Source organism: Carassius auratus, chromosome 23 (assembly GCF_003368295.1).
Source record: "Carassius auratus strain Wakin chromosome 23, ASM336829v1, whole genome shotgun sequence".
Lineage (NCBI taxonomy): Eukaryota > Metazoa > Chordata > Actinopteri > Cypriniformes > Cyprinidae > Carassius > Carassius auratus.
In genome coordinates, this window is record NC_039265.1 from 14,071,359 (window position 1) to 14,089,001 (window position 17,643).

At 36.2% G+C, this 17,643-nt stretch overlaps 2 protein-coding genes across 4 annotated transcripts; one reads left to right on the top strand and one right to left on the bottom strand.

Moving 5' to 3' along the window:
• Positions 1-610: 610 nt before the first annotated feature.
• LOC113041435 (uncharacterized) lies at positions 611-3,188 on the top strand. 3 transcript variants are annotated; one of them, XM_026199951.1, is made up of 7 exons: positions 611-953; positions 1,114-1,284; positions 2,002-2,091; positions 2,172-2,266; positions 2,383-2,546; positions 2,711-2,827; positions 2,946-3,188. In XM_026199951.1, the coding sequence occupies exons 2-7, from the start codon at positions 1,196-1,198 to the stop codon at positions 3,042-3,044; spliced, it is 654 nt and encodes a 217-aa protein (XP_026055736.1). In that variant the 5' UTR covers positions 611-953; positions 1,114-1,195; the 3' UTR covers positions 3,045-3,188. The 3 variants fall into 3 exon arrangements, with proteins under 3 accessions (XP_026055736.1, XP_026055735.1, XP_026055734.1); XM_026199950.1 differs by having other exon boundaries at positions 612-953; positions 1,110-1,284; XM_026199949.1 differs by having other exon boundaries at positions 618-953; positions 1,114-1,240.
• A 1,894-nt stretch (positions 3,189-5,082) lies between these two features.
• irak1bp1 (interleukin-1 receptor-associated kinase 1 binding protein 1) lies at positions 5,083-6,714 on the bottom strand. Its single transcript, XM_026199947.1, has 4 exons — positions 6,365-6,714; positions 6,224-6,289; positions 6,010-6,140; positions 5,083-5,902 (listed from the first exon to the last, which is right to left on the bottom strand). Exons 1-4 carry the CDS (start codon positions 6,656-6,658, stop codon positions 5,647-5,649), a joined length of 747 nt encoding a protein of 248 aa, XP_026055732.1. The 5' UTR covers positions 6,659-6,714; the 3' UTR covers positions 5,083-5,646.
• Positions 6,715-17,643: the final 10,929 nt, after the last annotated feature.

The following is a 17,643-nucleotide window of genomic DNA, read 5'->3' on the forward strand; positions in this document are numbered from 1 at the left end:
AAAAATAATCGACATAATACACTAAATCTAACGTTATGAGGTTTAAGAACATTTAAACCCATTAAAAGGTTGATGATAAACCATTTGATGGAGAACAGCGCCCTCTTTTGTGCAATAGTTGTAACTGCGTGTGCAATAAACTACTCGTTTTTTATCGTTAGGAAAATGTACCACAAGTCCAACTATATATGTCTCACACACACACACACACACACACACACACACACACACACACACACACACACACACACACACACACACACACACACACACATATATATATATATATATATATATATATATATATTAGAATGAACTGACTCTATTCTTGGTATTTTATATTAAATTGCCTGTATTTAGTATTCCATACATTTATATTGAATTACATCTTAACAGCCTTTTACTCAATTGCTAATACACTTTCCCCTAAAAGTTATAACACATTTATCAAAACTATAACCACTGAATAATTATTAGCTAGCTTACTAAATCAACTGTACAAACCAGAAGTATGAATGAGTGCATGAGCACGTTGTCTTTAGCCTAGTTTTAAAAAAGAAAAGAAAAAGGTTGGTGATGATTCAGGATATTTGGCTTATATAACGGATATAAGTTGTGAAAAACAACCTGTAAGATAAATAAAACAAACATGCGCATGCGGCATCCGTTCCTGACGTGGCGGCGCGAGACGCGTACACAGCTCCTCTCGTGGGCCGCCGCTATTGGACGCGCACTGTCTAATAATGTTCAACTTGAAGGCGCAGGTGTTAAACCGAAACTACCCGCATGTAAATATCACACTCAGTTTTCAAGGCAATGCTTACAGAACGCATAACAGACTGAGAGTTTCGGTGAAGCTCTTCCTGTTATCAAGTGTAAAAAAAAAAAAAAAAAGAAAAAAAAAGTTTCTGCCGATAGTGAATTCTGTTTATTCATTGAACTTCTTGCATAAGGTAAGATACAATGAATTGCAATTTGTTTGAGAAATATTGAAGAATTAATTTAGTTTACCAATATTTTATATATTTAATTTCTTTCAACTTTTAAAAGCACAACAGTAATAGTAACTACAGTAACAATGTGCTGATGTTAATCTCTTGAATATACAGGCAGTGATGCCTCAGATCACGTCAGGTGTGATCATGCAGCTCACGCTCCTGCTGTCAGCTCTACCTGCGCAGTATCTCATCTCCAAATGGACGAGCGGCACCGAGACACAACGATACATCGCCACTCAGAGGTAAACACACGTGTGATACACCACGGGACAGAAGAGAAGCTGGGGTCAGTAAGACTTTTTTTTTTACTCATTTATTTAGCAAGGATCCAATAAGTTCATCAAAAGTAACATTTATTGCATTTCTTTTTAGTTGTATGTTCATGAGAGAATCCTTTTAAAAATATAGCAGTACACAAAATATTAATCAACATAACTCTTTTCGAATTTGATAGTAATAAAATGTATCTTGAGCAGCAAATCATCATACTAGAATTATTTCCGAAGGAGCATGTGACACTAAAGACATTGAAGAAATTACTACTGAAAATGTAGCTTTGGCATCACAGTAATATATTAAATAAAAATAAAAAACATTTTAAACATTTTCTGACCCCACGCTTGTAAACGTTAGTGTACAATCATAAAATTTTAGCCTAAAATCACATTTTAGTTCTCACTATTTACTATAATTCTCACTATTTACTATTAACTATGACTGCTAAATAGCCATAGTTTATATTTGTCTAAGAAACAAGTTTCATGTAATATTATAATATACCATTTTTTAAAAAAAAAATTTTATTTATTTATTTATTTTATTGTTCAATCATGGTAAACAAACCATATCTAAATTTTTGACTGGTACTGTGCTTCTCAAGTACAAAGTCGAAATATTTCCAATAGTTTCAAATGTATTTTAAAACGTTTACTATTTTAAAACACAACACTGTTTGAGGCTGTTGTCACTGCTTGAAATATCCCATTATGACTTTCATATTCAGAATACTTGACACATGGGACTCCATAAGAAAATCCTACTTGAACACAGCTGCTTGGGTTGACTGGCTCAATACCTGGATTCCCAAACTACCGTATGTCTTTGCTAATCTCTCTTTTTAAGATAATTCTGATTCACTCGGATTCTAAAGTGGGATGTCGTGTAACATGACAGGTACTTCAGAGAGGAAGAGGAGCAATACCAAACTCTGGAAGAAACAATGGCGGTTGAGCTGATGATGCATGACAACGAGCACGGATACTTTGCAGGTAATGTCTCTGGATTGTCTCACAGCAGTCATTTAGATCTGCTGTTAAAACCTTCTTTGTATGGGATATGAATGTGTTTTGTAACAGAACACGATTATTAATTTATATGTGATCAGTGTCAAAGGAGGTGCGAAGCCCCAGGCCGGCATATGTGCTGCACCGTGTAGGCCAAGTTGTGATGGAGACAGAGAATATGATGGTGGGGGTGATCATGGGATGGGATGCAGGACTCAGAGCCCCACCAGAGTGGATCAAGAGAAAGAAATACTCGGACTCAGAGGTTTGTAAAATATACTCTTTTTATTTAAATGAAATAATTTGTACGGTCTTAAAAATAAAGGTTCCAAAAGTGGAGTGAAACGAATAACTTCAGTTATTTTATCTACAAAAACTTCAGTTTTAAGAGTGTAAATCTTCTAGCCTGAAACGTGTATTTGTGTGTAGCTGGAGAGAGCCAAGGACACTCCTCATTACAGAATTGCGTTCAGTGGACCTGATTCTTCATCAGTACTGATTGGATACATTCCCCAGTATAATGTCAAGCTCTTTCAAGGCTTTCAGGTGCAGAGAAATCTTCTACCTGTATTTTCTTCTTTTAACATTTGTGTTTTCTTGATAGTTTCTTAAGGTTGTTTGGATTCCACCTTTAATCAGTGTTTGTGTCTGTCTTGTGCTACAGCCGGACATTCCTCGATTCCTAGAGCACTACTTTTCACACTTCGATGGGGAAAAGTTTGTTATGGAAGAATGGTTGCAAGAAATCTACCCTGATGACTGAAGGACTGAAACCTTGAGAGAGGTTTTAAAAACACTTTGAAATGCTTGGAAAGTGCATGATGACTGCAACCCTTTATTGACAGTATTGGTTCTTTTTTAAGCAATGGTTTTTTAAAGTTTTTTTTTTTTTTGGGGGGGGGGGGGGGGGGGGGGTATACAAAAAAGACAAAAGAAACAAGTATGTTTAGAGATATATCTTGTTTACATACCCCATACATTGTGAAGTGCATGTAAATATATGCTAGGCTATGTTAAGCTGTTTTCCCAGGGCAGAACTAAAAAAACACAATGCTATATTTAATATCACTTTTATATTTTTAAAATAAGTCATGTCTTGCACACTTTGCAAAAAATATGTAAAGTTGTGAGGAAAATAACTGATGTTAAAAATCAATTATTCAAAAGAATGTGTTATAATATGCAGTTAAATCAAAATCCACCCATGTTGATCTGCCTCAGATGAGTTCCAGAAAATCAATTAACTTAACTTGCAGTTAATATGAAAGGCTATAGCCTATTCAGATGAGAAAAACAGAAGGATTTGTTGTTTAAAACAGTATTGAGCCATTAATACAAACATGATTTCTTATTAAAGCCTAATTTATTTTAAATAGGCCTGCTCGAAATGGTGTGTCTTTAAAAAAAATGTTTAAGCCACACTGAAGATAAGTATGGTAACTAAATGAAAGATAAAAATGATCAAGTGAACTTCTTGCAAGGAAACTTGTTAAGCAGGTGCAATTATGTGACCTTTTTTTTCTTTCTCTTCCTTTTCCTTCAAGCATTAGGTTTTAGAGTGATGAACCAGAAATAGCAATCATGAAACTAGTGTGGTCATAATTATGGTCGTTGTATTGTTTTCAAACTGTTCATTAACAGCAGTTAGTTGTTTGTCAATATGTAGCTTGTTCTTGCGGCGATCTCACCATAAAATGTTCGTCCGATGATAGGATGTCCTACATGCCTGTCAACCTATGTATCTCCGCACAGCCAATAGCGAGAGTACGGGGCGTGGCTAGAGTAGTAGACTGAGCCAGAGGGTGTTGTTCAGTCTGTTATAGAGCGTCATTTGCTACAAAGTGCAAGCAAATTTCGAAAACTAACCAAATTACACATTGGTAGACAATAGGTAAACATAGTAAAACAAGTGTAAACATTGGCAGTTGTGTTACAAGACGGAGGAATTTGTTGGAGTTTTGGCCACAAAACAAATGTATTTTCGACAGGTAAGGTAAAAGCTAAATTTAAGTGTTCCTACATTGTACCTTTTATTGAAAGTAGCAGCTTACTTATACCTGTTTACACATACCTTAAACGCATTTAAGAGCTGTGTTTGTGATGTTTAAGTTAGGGAAGTCTTGGCAGGTGAAAGTGGCATATGGAAAGGTTGTTTGAAAACCTGCCGTTATTTTTGTAGTTCCACTAGATGACAGAAGCTGTGCAGACACTGCATACTTGCAGGCCTTCTTTGACTTTTTTTCACTCTTTTGAAAGAGTTTACATGTTGCTTATGCTGTGTTTTAAACCACGTTTTCTCTGAATGATTTTCATTCTTAGACGTTTTTTTCAGTAATGTTACTCTATCTCTCTGTTTAGAGATGCTTTTAATAATTGTTATTGCTTTTTGCTCATATTTGGTCTTTTCCCACCCATGGTTAAAAACAACAACAACAACAACAACAACAAAAAACGATTATGTTTTATTTATTTATTTATTGCTTGTTTGCTGTCTTTTAGGTTAAATTAATGTTTCTTAATTTAATTTAAATCAGACCTAAGACTTGACTGTGTCTCATGTCCTCTCTAGTTGGTTATGGTCCTCAGGCTGTTCTGTTTATGCAGTCCTCTTTGCTTTTAGCTTATTTCCTGGTCTATCTACAAAAGTAGCTACTGCTTCAAACCCTACAGTGTTCTCCTTGATTTTTCTTCTAATGGATTTTCATAAAGCCTAAATGAATCTGCTTAGGTCATGCAAGTATGGACATCTATTACCAGGGAAGGTGGTAAACACTCACCTTCATATTTTAAAAGAGGCAGAGCAGGGTATGAATGGCCTGTTTAGTGTCAAGATATATCATCTGACAAAGCAAGTGTAAGAGAATATGAAAATGGCTGTATAACACAGAAACAAGTAGTATATTTCACACACTAGTGTACATTTTCCCCTACATCCAGTGCAAGTTAAAAGTTCAGAGACAAATCATGTTAGAGGCAGTGAATAAGATCTTCCTAGTTGTCTAGCACCTGTCTAAACATATGTTGTTGTAGAAACAAACAAGATGTCATCCATTATGTATGCAAAGCACATTTATGCATCAATATACATGTTTCCCTATTCAAACACAGGCTCATCTTAACTCTTTCATTACACTGTCTTTACGATTTTAATGTTGTTTTCTATCCAAACATTGTGCTATTCAATATATTCTGAAATTTGGAGACTTCATTAAGTTAAAACAACAGTAGGAACAAGTGATAACTTTATATTTAGGCCCTTTTGTGAATATCGGTGGACCTCTATGGTGCTTACTTCACAGGACTATGTGTTTACAGGTTAAAACGAATTACATGTACTATTATTACAGCTAAACGCACAACATTTTTTAAAATTTCCTCCTGTTGTTCTTCGGACGCAATTCAAAGGTCACAAACACGTGTGAAGAGGCAGACACTAATGTAGTCGCAGTTTTCTGGTGTAGTGTTAGAGGAGAGCCAGTCATTTCATGCTGGCCGCTGGTCCACTCTCGGGATTCCTCCTCACGTACAAGTAGTGGCCGCCCTAGAGCTTGTCCCAGAATGCAACACACCTCACTGGCTTTTAGCCGGGCGTTGTCCACAGCTTCCGAACATACTCGCCGTCTGAAAACAGACAAAAAAATGTTTAGACATCCTTTCAAACCGGCTTATTAATGTATTCGATATAACTATGTTCAGTTGAGGTTTATTTAACGGCTGGCATGGTTCACCTCAACAAACTGAGACATTCCGCACTGTGACTGTAGTAAGGGTCACCAACACACACAATTTTGTCAAGTTTTTCAATCAAAACTGCGCGTGCTTGTTGCATCTTCTCAAAGTCTGAAAACACCACAAGCACCTGCACAGACAAAATTGATAATTAAAGATTAAATGTATTATAAAATAGGTCAAACAGGAAACATGCAACAACTAACTACTTACCTCAGCTTGCATGTGGAAGAGCTCTTCCTCTCTTTGTAGATGTTTGGTTACAGTGATGTTTTCTTCCTGTTTGGAAAGAAACTATTAGAATTGCTTGTTCTCTCTTTATTTGGGAATACACACCTTTTAATTATTTAACACCTTGACATCGTGCTGTCTCACTGTCTGTAGTATGTACTCCAGTCTTCGGATAACGCTGTTAGTCACATCGTTAACATTTTCTTTACTGTTTTTGACGCTGATGGTGACGCTGGCGCGGTCCGGAGGACTCGATAACTCCGCACAGCCCGTCATCTGAACCACTCTTGCGTTGCTCTGAGCGTGTAAACGTGTTTGCTTGCGTCCCCGGTTGAACACCGATTCGTTTTCGTCTCGGTAAACATCACCAGCATTCGGTGAAACTGTAGCAAAGACACGAGACGGGCTGTGCGCCATGTTTGTTGGTAAACCAACGTGGCGCTATGGCAACGTGTCCAGTGCATGGCGGGAAATGATGTTGTTGTAGTCACAGCGTGTTGTACGTTTATACAGTCTATGGTTGTACGTCACAACAGCTATATCTGAAATGTTGGTAAGTTTTAATAAAACCGTATTTCATTATGTAGATTTCAAATATTTAGAATCGTTAAAATAGTTTAAATACGCTTTATTTTACTCTTACAGAGTTTGAAAGCAAATTATTTCTGAGAAGTGTCCAGTAGAGGGCAGCACAGATCAGCTGAAGACCGCAAGACATGACTATATTTATAGAAAGACACAATTTGCAAAGATCGTTTGACAAAACAAAGTACATTTTCCCCTCACTTTATTTACTGTTTTTCTTTAATTATATTTAAACAATAACGTTTAGATGAAATTTTAACATGTGACTAGGTATAAAGAAAAGTGGTCCAAATTAAAAAAATAGGAAACTAAGAAACCATCAAAATAACAGATAGTAAGAGAAAATTAAACACTTAATAATACAAGTGCGGTCATCCACTGGGGAAATTGAATGACATCATTATTTTCAGTTGAGCAGGGGGATGTACGTTTTCATATACTCCAGAAAAGAGCCCCAACTTTTATAAAAGTTCTTGGAAGAGCCTTTCAGTAAATGTCAACAAGTACATTTTTATCAGAAAATAAGATAGACCTTCATTTTGTTATATACAAATGAGTAAATTCCAAAGTGCTATTTTAATTTAAAATATGTGTAGTATTTATAATTTAGATGTGTAAATATTAAAGGCTTCATATGTGATATCACCATAGGAAAAATGTATGTATACCAATAATAATGTTATCCTGTTTATAGCAAAATTATAATAATAATGATAATAATAATTATTATTGCTATTATTATTTAGGTATAAACGGCACAATACAAGTAGTCAAAATATTTGGGCTGACCTGTTTCATACACAAATTCTTAAATATTTTTTGTAGTAATTTGAGTTATAACAGTTTACAAAACAGCAGTGATTAATAGCAGAAATAACAGTGTATCTATTAACACATTTAATTCATTATTATTATTATTTTTCAAGGATCAAGTAAATATTAGAGATGCTATTTTAAAACATTAAAACAAATTGCTTATAAGTTCTGTTTGTTTTATAACCAAAACTTATTTACTGATTTCCAAAATCAGACGCCAACCTTTAATAGTTTCCCCAATTCAAAACATGGTTCATGCCAATAAACTAATTGAAAACATATGACATTTCATAAATGTTTGTATTATTAAGCACAAAAGGTTTTTTATATATATTTTTATGTGACATCAAAAAGAATAGAATATTATTATTGTTATATTCTGATTATTATTGTACATATTAGAAAGAAATAAAGGCAGATATGATTCATGCATGGCCACTGAAGTCCTGTCTGTTTGTTGGTATTAAACCCTAAAGTCCTCTGTCTAATCTCGCTCTGAAAATGCGCAGGACGTATTTGTTGATATTGTCTCGGGTTGCGCATAGTTCTATGTTAACTTTTTGAAACTGTTTATCTGATGATGTGTCTTTGCCAAGATACATGCAATGGCTTCTTTTATTTGCTTAGCCGTGTGGGCTCTGACTCTGGACCGCCGCCATTCTGTTGAAGGAAGGAATATTTAATGTTCAAGCTGGGATCGTGGGTGCAGGAGTGGGGTTTGGAGACACTGAGCGCTTCAAACGGACTGATAAGTGATCCGATAAGTTGCGTACGGAAGCACAGCAGTCGAGCTGTGGAAACAAGGAAACAAGGCCAATTCCCAGGAAATGAAAAATAGCATAAGCTCTTTATCCCTCTCTCTCTGTGGCCTTCACGGAGTTAAAAGAAATGACCTCCGTGTCAGCCGCAGTGAATCTGATCTATTTAAGGCTTTAACATTTTAAAACAGTACTTTTACAGTTGAACATTGCGATTTATTTTATTGCATTGCATTTATTTTGGTGTTCAATGTGATACATTACACTGGGCTCCCTCCCCCATTTATAATACTTCAAAGCTACACAAATTCACCAAGAAATAGTTGCAGTAATTAGATTTTCATCAGAGGTCACCTTCGTAGTCCACCTGTCTGTGATGTCATGTGACACCTCTGTCCACCTGACCTCTCTCTCAGTGATTGGCAGTGGTTGGTCTCCAAAGCGTTTTGACTTGTCTTTCGTGTTTCTGGACATGATTAGAGACTACAGCAGGGGAGAGGGGGTGCTGAGACTGCCCGAGGGCACGAATCTATATGTATTTGTGTGTGTCTTTTCCCATGTGTTAGCCCTGTGGCGCTCCAGTTTAATTCGGATATGTCAGTGACATTGAGAGGCTCTAAAAATCTGCTTGTTTAAACAGTTTCAAATTCAGCTAAAGCATTTTAGCGGTATGCATAAGATGCATATTTTGTGTTTCAGTGTTTAAGACAGATAAGTTACAACAAATAAAGCAATAAAACAAGTTTATTTAGAGACTGCAGTAATATTTGGTATAAAAATCACATAAAAATGTCACTTTGAAAAATAAATTTTAGCAGTGTATAAGTAAAAAAAAAAAAAAATTAATAAAGGTTCTGCCTGCAGTTGCCAACATTTGGAGCTCAGGTTTTTTCTTCTTCTTTCCATTATGGCCTGTAAATACATATTAGCTCAAATAAACAAACTCATTCACGTTTCAGTGTTGCATGTCAATTGGTCAAATTTTATACACAAATTCTCAATTTTCACTCAGTTATTACTCTTGTTTACATCTTCAGAAATGTGAATGACAGTTTACATAAACATTCAGCTTTGTGATAGACATATTACATAGAATATCAAATTCAGATCAAAGTCCTGTGTTGTTCTACATAACATTTGTTCGTTTTGTAATGAAGGGCTGCAAGGGTACATGTTGAAGTTATTAACATATTGTCAGTTTATACACCACATTATAAAAAGGAATTTCCCTCCACATTTCAGTTTCACTTGGTTTTTACCCCTAAACGTGTTTGTAGAATGTACAGTGAAACAGCTTGATTCATACCAAAACTGGGAAATTATTTTATTTGGTTTTTCGGAATAAGCATGCAGGAGATTTTTAAATATACTCCTTTTATTCTTTTATTTTGATCACTTGTTTTGCTTGTCAGTATGTAAATTGAAAGAAACGTAATACTGTTGTGTATTTTGCAGTATCACGTCAATCATGTCGACCTGTCAATCATGATAATATGATTGTTTATCCAGTTCTGCCTCATTAGAGCTGGTTTTAATGCCTCACCTTTAGTTCTGACCCACAGGGCTTGCTATCGAGGGCCACTGCTGAGTCGCATCTGAGCAGACCGCTGATGCAAAATGAAGTGCTATTAAGAGTATTCAAGTGGTTTAAGATCTATGAAATCTCTTTTAGTAAGCTCTCAGCTTTCTGTCTCTCGTACGTTTAGTCCTCCCTTATGCTTTCAGCGTCTCTCTCACCCTCGTACTCTCAGGCTTCCTTTCAGTCTTGCTCTGTTATGCAGAAATGTGTATTTTAAAGGCTGCTTGGATTTCAGAGCTCTATTAAAAGTTCAAAGCTGCAGTTTACTGCTGTAACAAGAGCTACTCCTGATCCAAACACTCGGCTAATGAGAGCGAGCCAGCTGCACCCCCACCTCCCACCCTGTGGCCTGTGGCACCCATATATGAATGTGTTTTGATGCATTATTGTGTGTGGATAAAGGAACCGCTTTATAAGATCGTAAGCATTTTTGCTTTCCGTCAATCTTTAAATAGTTCTTTCACCATGTCCGCCATCTGACTCTGTCTCTCTTCTGTTCTACTGATAGACTGAAGTTGTAAATCTTTTTGATAATGGAAAATCTGTGCAGGGCTTCTCCCTCTTCCCCTAGTCCCTACTAATCTGAGGCTGCTTGTTATTGTCATTCAGACCCTTGATACATTTTAACCACAGAAAGAATCTTGTGTGTGTTGTGGTGGGAGACTCTTTAATAGTTTAACAGTATATTATTCCAGTATGCATCTATAACAAGAGTAATTTATTGTTCTTCTGATCTCCAGTATGTCACAAACAAATAAATAAACACTTATAAAGGGGCCTTATGATTATTTGGCAGTGCTCTTGGAGGATGATAAGATGAGAAGCGTGTGATTTGGCTGGCCATGATTCTATTGGGAAAAACTGAGCGTGACCCGAGTGAGGAATTGAGTTAAAGAGGCCGTTTTGAGATTCTCCGGCATTGTAACCTCACCACACTAAGCTTTTTTATGTGATTATTAAATATAAAAATAAAATGTTAGAGAGGAAAATACTCATCTGGGCTCAGAGGAATGGTCTTCTGGACTTCTCTTTAGGACCGTGCCATTTTAAATGCCAGAATTTGTTTTACCAGCTAAACTTACCAGAGAGTTTGGTACATTTGCACTTTCACTGTCTAGCAAAAGATTGAGTAGGGGTTACATTGATTTACTGCACACTTTATTCTGGCTACTCCAATACTTGATTGTGGATTGACGATTCATTATATTCTGTGTTCAGTTGTTTTTGTATAGTGACTCTTCCTGACAACCAATTTCTGACATTGTGGCTGTTTCACGTCTTCTGCATCATTCCATGGCTGTTTATTTAATAATATAATAAAATCATTTCAATAAATTTTCATTTTAATTTTTATAGCAATATTTAAGGTCCATTTATTAAATATTTGAAAGTTAGTCAAGCAAGGAGTATAATGAGCAAAATCGCCAGTTATTGTGGCAAAATAACCCTTTTAGGATGATACAAGTTCTTGATCAACCTGTTCTTTGGCTTTTATTTGGTTTTTATTAACATTTTTGTTGCTGGTTTGTTTTGTTGATTTCTGATCTTTTTTAAAAATAAGCTTCCCCTCCAAATTTGATTATTTATTTACAGCTTTTATTGTTAATAATAATTAATAATATAAATAATTATAATTATTTGTTATTATTTTTATTGATCACCTTGTTCTTTGTTTATTTTGAAATAATGTTTGTTGAGTTTTTTGCTTTTTTTTTTAAATGTCTTTTTAAAATAATTTTAGTTTTACATCTACAGTATTATTATTATTATTATTATAACATTTAATTATAACATTTTTCCTGCCTGTTAGTTTGTTTCTGCATTATTTGGGAGGGTGTATTATTTTTTTTTTTTTTTTAGCATACATTATTATTAATATTATTATCATTATTATATATTTGTAAAAATTGCAGTTTTCTATTTGTGTTATTAAAAATTTTCTTATTTTCTTTAAGTTATTAAAAAGTTTTCAGCATTATTTAGCAGGTTTTTTTTACATATTTATTAGCTATTATTATTATTATTATTATTATTAATATTTTGGTAAAATCAGAAATAAGAAACTTTTTCGTAAATAATCATTAATAATAATAATAATAATAATAATAATAATAATAATAATAATAATAATAATAATAATAATAAATGTTTTTTTTGTCAGAATTATTTGGCAGGTAATATTAAATTATGTAAATTGCCAACTTAACTTATTCCTCTATATTTATGATTAAGAAATTGCGAGAGTTTTAAGTGGTGTCTTCAAAGAGTAACACTGGTAGTGCTTCCAAACTCTATAAACAGACATGTTAAATTATCATTGCCAGCCTTCTAAAGTAGTGTCCTCAGTGCTCATTCACAAACTAATGTTCATTTTACAAGCACATATCCTCGCCTCGCCTTGGCACAGCCAAAAAGTCCGGTTATTCTCATCTTGCTCTCATTTAAACACTTTGGGTTTAGTCTGACTGAGCAATTGGCTCTACAGGGCAGCACATGCCTGTTCTAAAACCCAGACCTCCGTGAGCTACAGGAAACTGCCACAGCAGAGTCAAGCCAACACAGCGCTGCTCTGGGACATGGTGAGGCTTTAACCCAGACTCCCCGAGCCAAGATGGCGCCCCTGCAGTAGAACTCAGCCTCTACTGGGGTCTCATTTAAACATGTCCAGTATTTTGTAATGGATCTGGGCGAAACATAGAGGATGAGCCGTGATATTTCTGCCCACAGATTGAGTGGAGATGAATGGAAATGTGTGTGTGTTTGGGTAAGCCGTGACAGTGGTGTATAATAACAGAGTCTAGAAGGGAGATTAATGTGTAGAGTTATTGGTGTAATGATGGAGTCGGCTCTCTGGGCTTCAGCTTCGAACAGATGAAATTAATGAAGTACCTATTCACATCCAGGACGCACAGGAGACCAAGCAGACAGAAAAATGGCCTTGTGTGTGTGTCTGTACTTTGTGACTGGTGAGGTTGCAGTGAATGAGTGGTGTATTTTAGACAGGGGTTGGCGGAGATATAAGGGTTGGACTTTTTTCAATGGTAAAAGTGTACCCAAGAAATGCTGATGTATCTGTTTACATATGTGTTTATAAATGTCAAGGAGAGAGTTAGTGGGAATATTATAGAGTGTTTAAAAATGAGAATCGCTGAGAATTTAATGATTCAGGTTCTTCCCAATGATTACAGATTATTAATGCTTCAGTTTTATGGTTCGATCTTGATTTTCATCAATGCATATGTTTCTATGCATATGTATCCTGTAATCCTTAATTTTCTTCTGGTTCTGAATAAAACGGTGATGCACGTGTGTGGTAAGAATATTCTCCTGTGAGTAGACCAATAAGGTGTTGACAGAAATGCCTTCTCCCCAAAACACAGCTAGTAGTCTACCCATCAAAACTTTGAGTTCCCCTTCCTCTAGTCTTTGAACCCTTAAGTGTCAGCTGACCCCTGGAAGCTGCCCCTCAAAAGAATGATTGGTAGCTGGATGCTGGTGCTGAATTAAAAGCAGTTGGGTCCACAGAAGGAGAAAATGGGAGAAATACTGTCATAAATATGATAAAATGGTTACTACAAGTTTCCAAACAGTCATTTCAAATTTATGTGTTTAAATTTTTGGATAAAAATATTTTTGGGATTAAAATGCTTTCTTCGATCCCGTCTTAATTTGCAAAGTCAACTCTAAGCAAGTCATCTGTGGGGTGATTTTACCATAAATTTCAAACACTGTGGTTATGTAGTGCTATCAAAACATCATTTTTGAACCGAGAACAATCTTTTAACCTGTTGTTTTCCAAAGGAACAACATCTATACCAATTCACTTTTTATTTGATGCCAGTCACTGTGGTCTTCACATATCCTTTGTTCTGTGTGGTTGTATTCACTAATGCGTGGAGCATGGAGCATGGCCAGCCTCGCTAAGCAGGCGTTTTAAACGGCCGAGGTGCAAATCTACTGCCCATGCGCCAAGCGGGTGTCAATTTTTCCTTGGCTGACTGGTGGACTAGCAGATCAATAAAGTTAATTTAAAACATTCACACTCTGCCATCTGAAATCAACCATTTAATGACTCTCTGTTCCAGTAAAACTGCAAAAAGGCCCTTCGGATTTACAGCAACAGTAAGAGGGAAGAGAAGAGAGTGGGGAAAAAACACGGTCACCGAATGCAGTCGGAAAATGCGAGCATAAAAAGACAAAAGAGAGGAAACTCTGGCCCTTTGTTTTGTTTTCACCGCAGACCGAGTGGTTTAAGACCTCATTATTGACAGTAAAGGAACAAACGTAGATGAAAGGTACAAACACAAGTCTCTTGATCTCTGTTTTTAAGAAGAAGTAGACCAAATGGAGGGATAAACCATGCTGTGGCCTGTAAAGAAGTTTATTGATGTGACTTTATATACTTTTAAAATGTTAAGTGTGTAATTTCTGCACCTCTAGCGTCACCAAACCTGAACTGAGAAAAATAGGTTTCCCTGAACATGCCCTTTTTGCTATTGGTCAAACAAACAGAAAGTCCCACCCTCAAACTCACATCATTGGTTGAGTCAGTGTTGATTTAATGTTTTAATAGTACCATACTGAGCTTCAATTGTTACACTTTTTGGGGAAATAAACCCACAGATGGTTTTCTTATAGTCTCTGCATATTAAGACTCTTTTGACACTTTCTTTCTTTCTTTCTTTCTTTCCTGATAAAAGTGTGCATTATCTGAGCTGTAAAGCTGAATATATTTTTATTATGATTATTATATTTTATTTTATTATTATTATTATTATTATTATTATTATTATTATTATAATTATTATTATTATTTTTACAGTCAGGGTCCAGTTGCATAAACCTATCTACTGTTTTAGTTTGAAATACTTTGGTCAACTAGCAGTTAGTCAGTCATCAGTCTTTTCGGACTCAAATTGGGCCAATCTATCTTTTTGTAACAGTTTTAAAGAAATCATGACCAGTCTTTAAGAAAACAAATTAGATGACTAACTTTTTAAGAGTAGTCTGAGCAATTTATGCAACTGGTCCCTCAGTTTAGGGTTTTAGGCTATGTTATCATGGCAACAAATTTGTAAAATAATAATAACAGAGAAGTATGTATTAGTATGTATTTGACCCTTCACAGGGAGCTTGATTGACAGGCGATCTGACCAGTCATAATACTGATTCTTCCATTTTGTCCGACAAACAAATCAGACAGGAGAGCAGATTAACTTCCATTGGTCTTAAACTTGAAAAAGGTGTGTATTGACATCTTTCTGCGGTTCTCACGCTGCTTGGCCTGAGGCACTACAGTGGTCTGTCACGACACATTACAGAGCCACGAAATGGTTACTTTTATTGTTAGAATTTCTTACAAAATGTCAAAATTTGAAAGCTTTGAATTTGTTTCACACCTAAAGTAACCTGCTCTGTCTTGTCTGTCGGAGCCTTGTCAGTTTTCACTTTGCTGCACAATGTATTTTTCACTGCGTGAGAACACGATGTGTGGCGGAAGAGCGCCATGGCTTGTCAGACATAGCAACAGTAACGAAGTGGGTCGAGTCAGTTCAGTGTTTTGTCTTTTTGTTTTTTTGTTTTATGGGTGGACAAGTGAAAATTCTTTTTCTGGCAATCAACTGGCCACAAATGCTGTCAATTAAGCTTAATTTATACCCAACCCAGAATACTCCTTCAAGCATAATTGTGGCTCTTAATGAAGCATAAGCCTTTGGTCCATGTATAACTATCATAAAGCATAAAGCCATGCACCTTCCTGATCTCACTGACACACTCCATGTGTTCCCTCTTAGCAAAGTGAGCACAGAAGCCCTGTGTGTTTTATCTTAACATTTTCACTATGTGCACACACACCTGCGACCGGCACGTTAAAGACCTCACATCTTTACAATGCTCTAATTGGCGCTTACGTTCGTAAAACACTGTGAGAATGAATTACTTAACTACATGCTCATGCCTTTTGGCGTCATCTGCTCTGGCCCTCGCTCGTTTCTAATTACATGTGCGTTTCTTTGAAATGATTCGTCTCTCTTCTAACACAGTGAACTCATGTTCTAGACTCCTCCGGTTTTCCAGTGAACCTTCCTACATGAGTTTCTGTGGCCGGAACAGGCACGGTTTGCCACGATCGGCCTCTGGAGAAGACCCCTACCTCCTGCAAACGCTTTTCCAATACTGAAGACCACACGACATGCACCATAAACACTCGTTACACCATCCGTCATATACAAGAGACACACTCGCTCTCTCGCTCACATATAGTCTCTACAGGACCTCGGGGAGACACGCATTCATCATCATCCGCAACATGCCGGAGATAAGCCTGTGCTAATACACACTAGCCGACGACTGGTCGATGTTTATGAAGCGAAACGACAGAACTTCCCGTTTTCACCTTGACAATTAAATTAGCCGAACGAGGGATGGAGGAGGAGGAGGAAGGGCTGAAAGATGGATGATATCATCTGCCTCCCTCTCTCTCTTTTTACAGTGATGTCTTACTTTGGCTTTACATTAAGAGAAAATCCATTTAACAGCTGTGCCTGTTTTAGCGAGATCTTGGTGGAGTGGCCTTCTCAGAGATAGCATTACCAGCTCTCTTTATTTTATGTGTCAGCAGAAGAAAAGCAGCGTATCTTAACAAGCGAGCATGGAATCGATTAGATTTGGAGTCTTTTCTCTCTCTGTTCTCTTTCGCAACAATGTGTCAATTTTCACTTTCCTCTCTGCTTCTTTTAATGCAATATTCCTCATGACTCCTTGCTGACAGCACACATCCCCCCTCAGACGGACGTGTGTGTTTTGGTTTGTCGCTGGTTTATTTGAAGAGCCTTAGTGGGGTTCGCAAGCCAGTTTGAAAGTATATGTGCATTATGAGGTGCTGTTTTCTCGCTAATTTGGTTTAATTTGATAACCGTTTGGCAGATTTGTCCAAGCTTAGTCAGACCAGCTGTGTCTGCCCTGTATATTTTGATTATATCGCAGGAAATGCACACCAGGTTTTTGCCTTCTGTCTTGTCTCAGACTACCGACAACGAAAAAATTTGTAAGGATAAGACTTGCACAATTGTCATGTTTATTCCGTTTTTTTTTACACATAAACATCACATAAGTATAAACATCAGCGATTTTAAACATATCTATATCTATTTGTCTATCTATAAATTTCTGTTATGTTTTCTAAAAAAAAGTACAATTTAAATGAAAATTAAATCACATTTTATATGTAGCTCAAAACATTAGCTACTAACTAGCATAAATTTAAAAAAGTCATTGGTTGCAATATGTAATCCTCATAACAGATTTTGACTTTAATTCTTCTCTTAAATTTAATTCTGAGGTCTTTAGCACATGTCAAGACTTTAGATTTTTATCTAAATGAATGGTAAATCAGACTCTTTGAGATGAAAATAAAATGTAATCTCTAGCGCAGCCAGAGACTGGGAGTGGAGAAGGAAAGAGAGAGAAACAGGGAGGATCGAGAGCAACTCGAGCATCTGTTTCTTGTTACGGTCCACCTCACTCAAGTTTTCAACATTGAGCTTCAAATCATCTGTTTCCTTCAGCTTCTCTGGTGAGACTGGTCAACTGAAAGAAATGAGGACATTGAGTCTCCGACTGTATTTAATAAATGATGGAGAACGGTAGAGTGAAAAATTGGA

Bases quoted from the DNA above. Each gene is read 5' to 3' on its own strand.
- LOC113041435 (XM_026199949.1), top strand. From the start codon at position 1,116: ATGCCTCAGATCACGTCAGGTGTGATCATGCAGCTCACGCTCCTGCTG. The intron at 2,092-2,171 runs GTATGTCTTTGC...GTAACATGACAG, and splicing joins ACCTGGATTCCCAAACTACC to GTACTTCAGAGAGGAAGAGG. The intron at 2,828-2,945 runs GTGCAGAGAAAT...CTTGTGCTACAG, and splicing joins AGCTCTTTCAAGGCTTTCAG to CCGGACATTCCTCGATTCCT.
- irak1bp1 (XM_026199947.1), bottom strand. From the start codon at position 6,658: ATGGCGCACAGCCCGTCTCGTGTCTTTGCTACAGTTTCACCGAATGCT. The intron at 6,290-6,364 runs GTGTTAAATAAT...CTTTCCAAACAG, and splicing joins TGAGACAGCACGATGTCAAG to GAAGAAAACATCACTGTAAC. The intron at 5,903-6,009 runs GTGAACCATGCC...GTCTGTTTTCAG, and splicing joins GAATGTCTCAGTTTGTTGAG to ACGGCGAGTATGTTCGGAAG.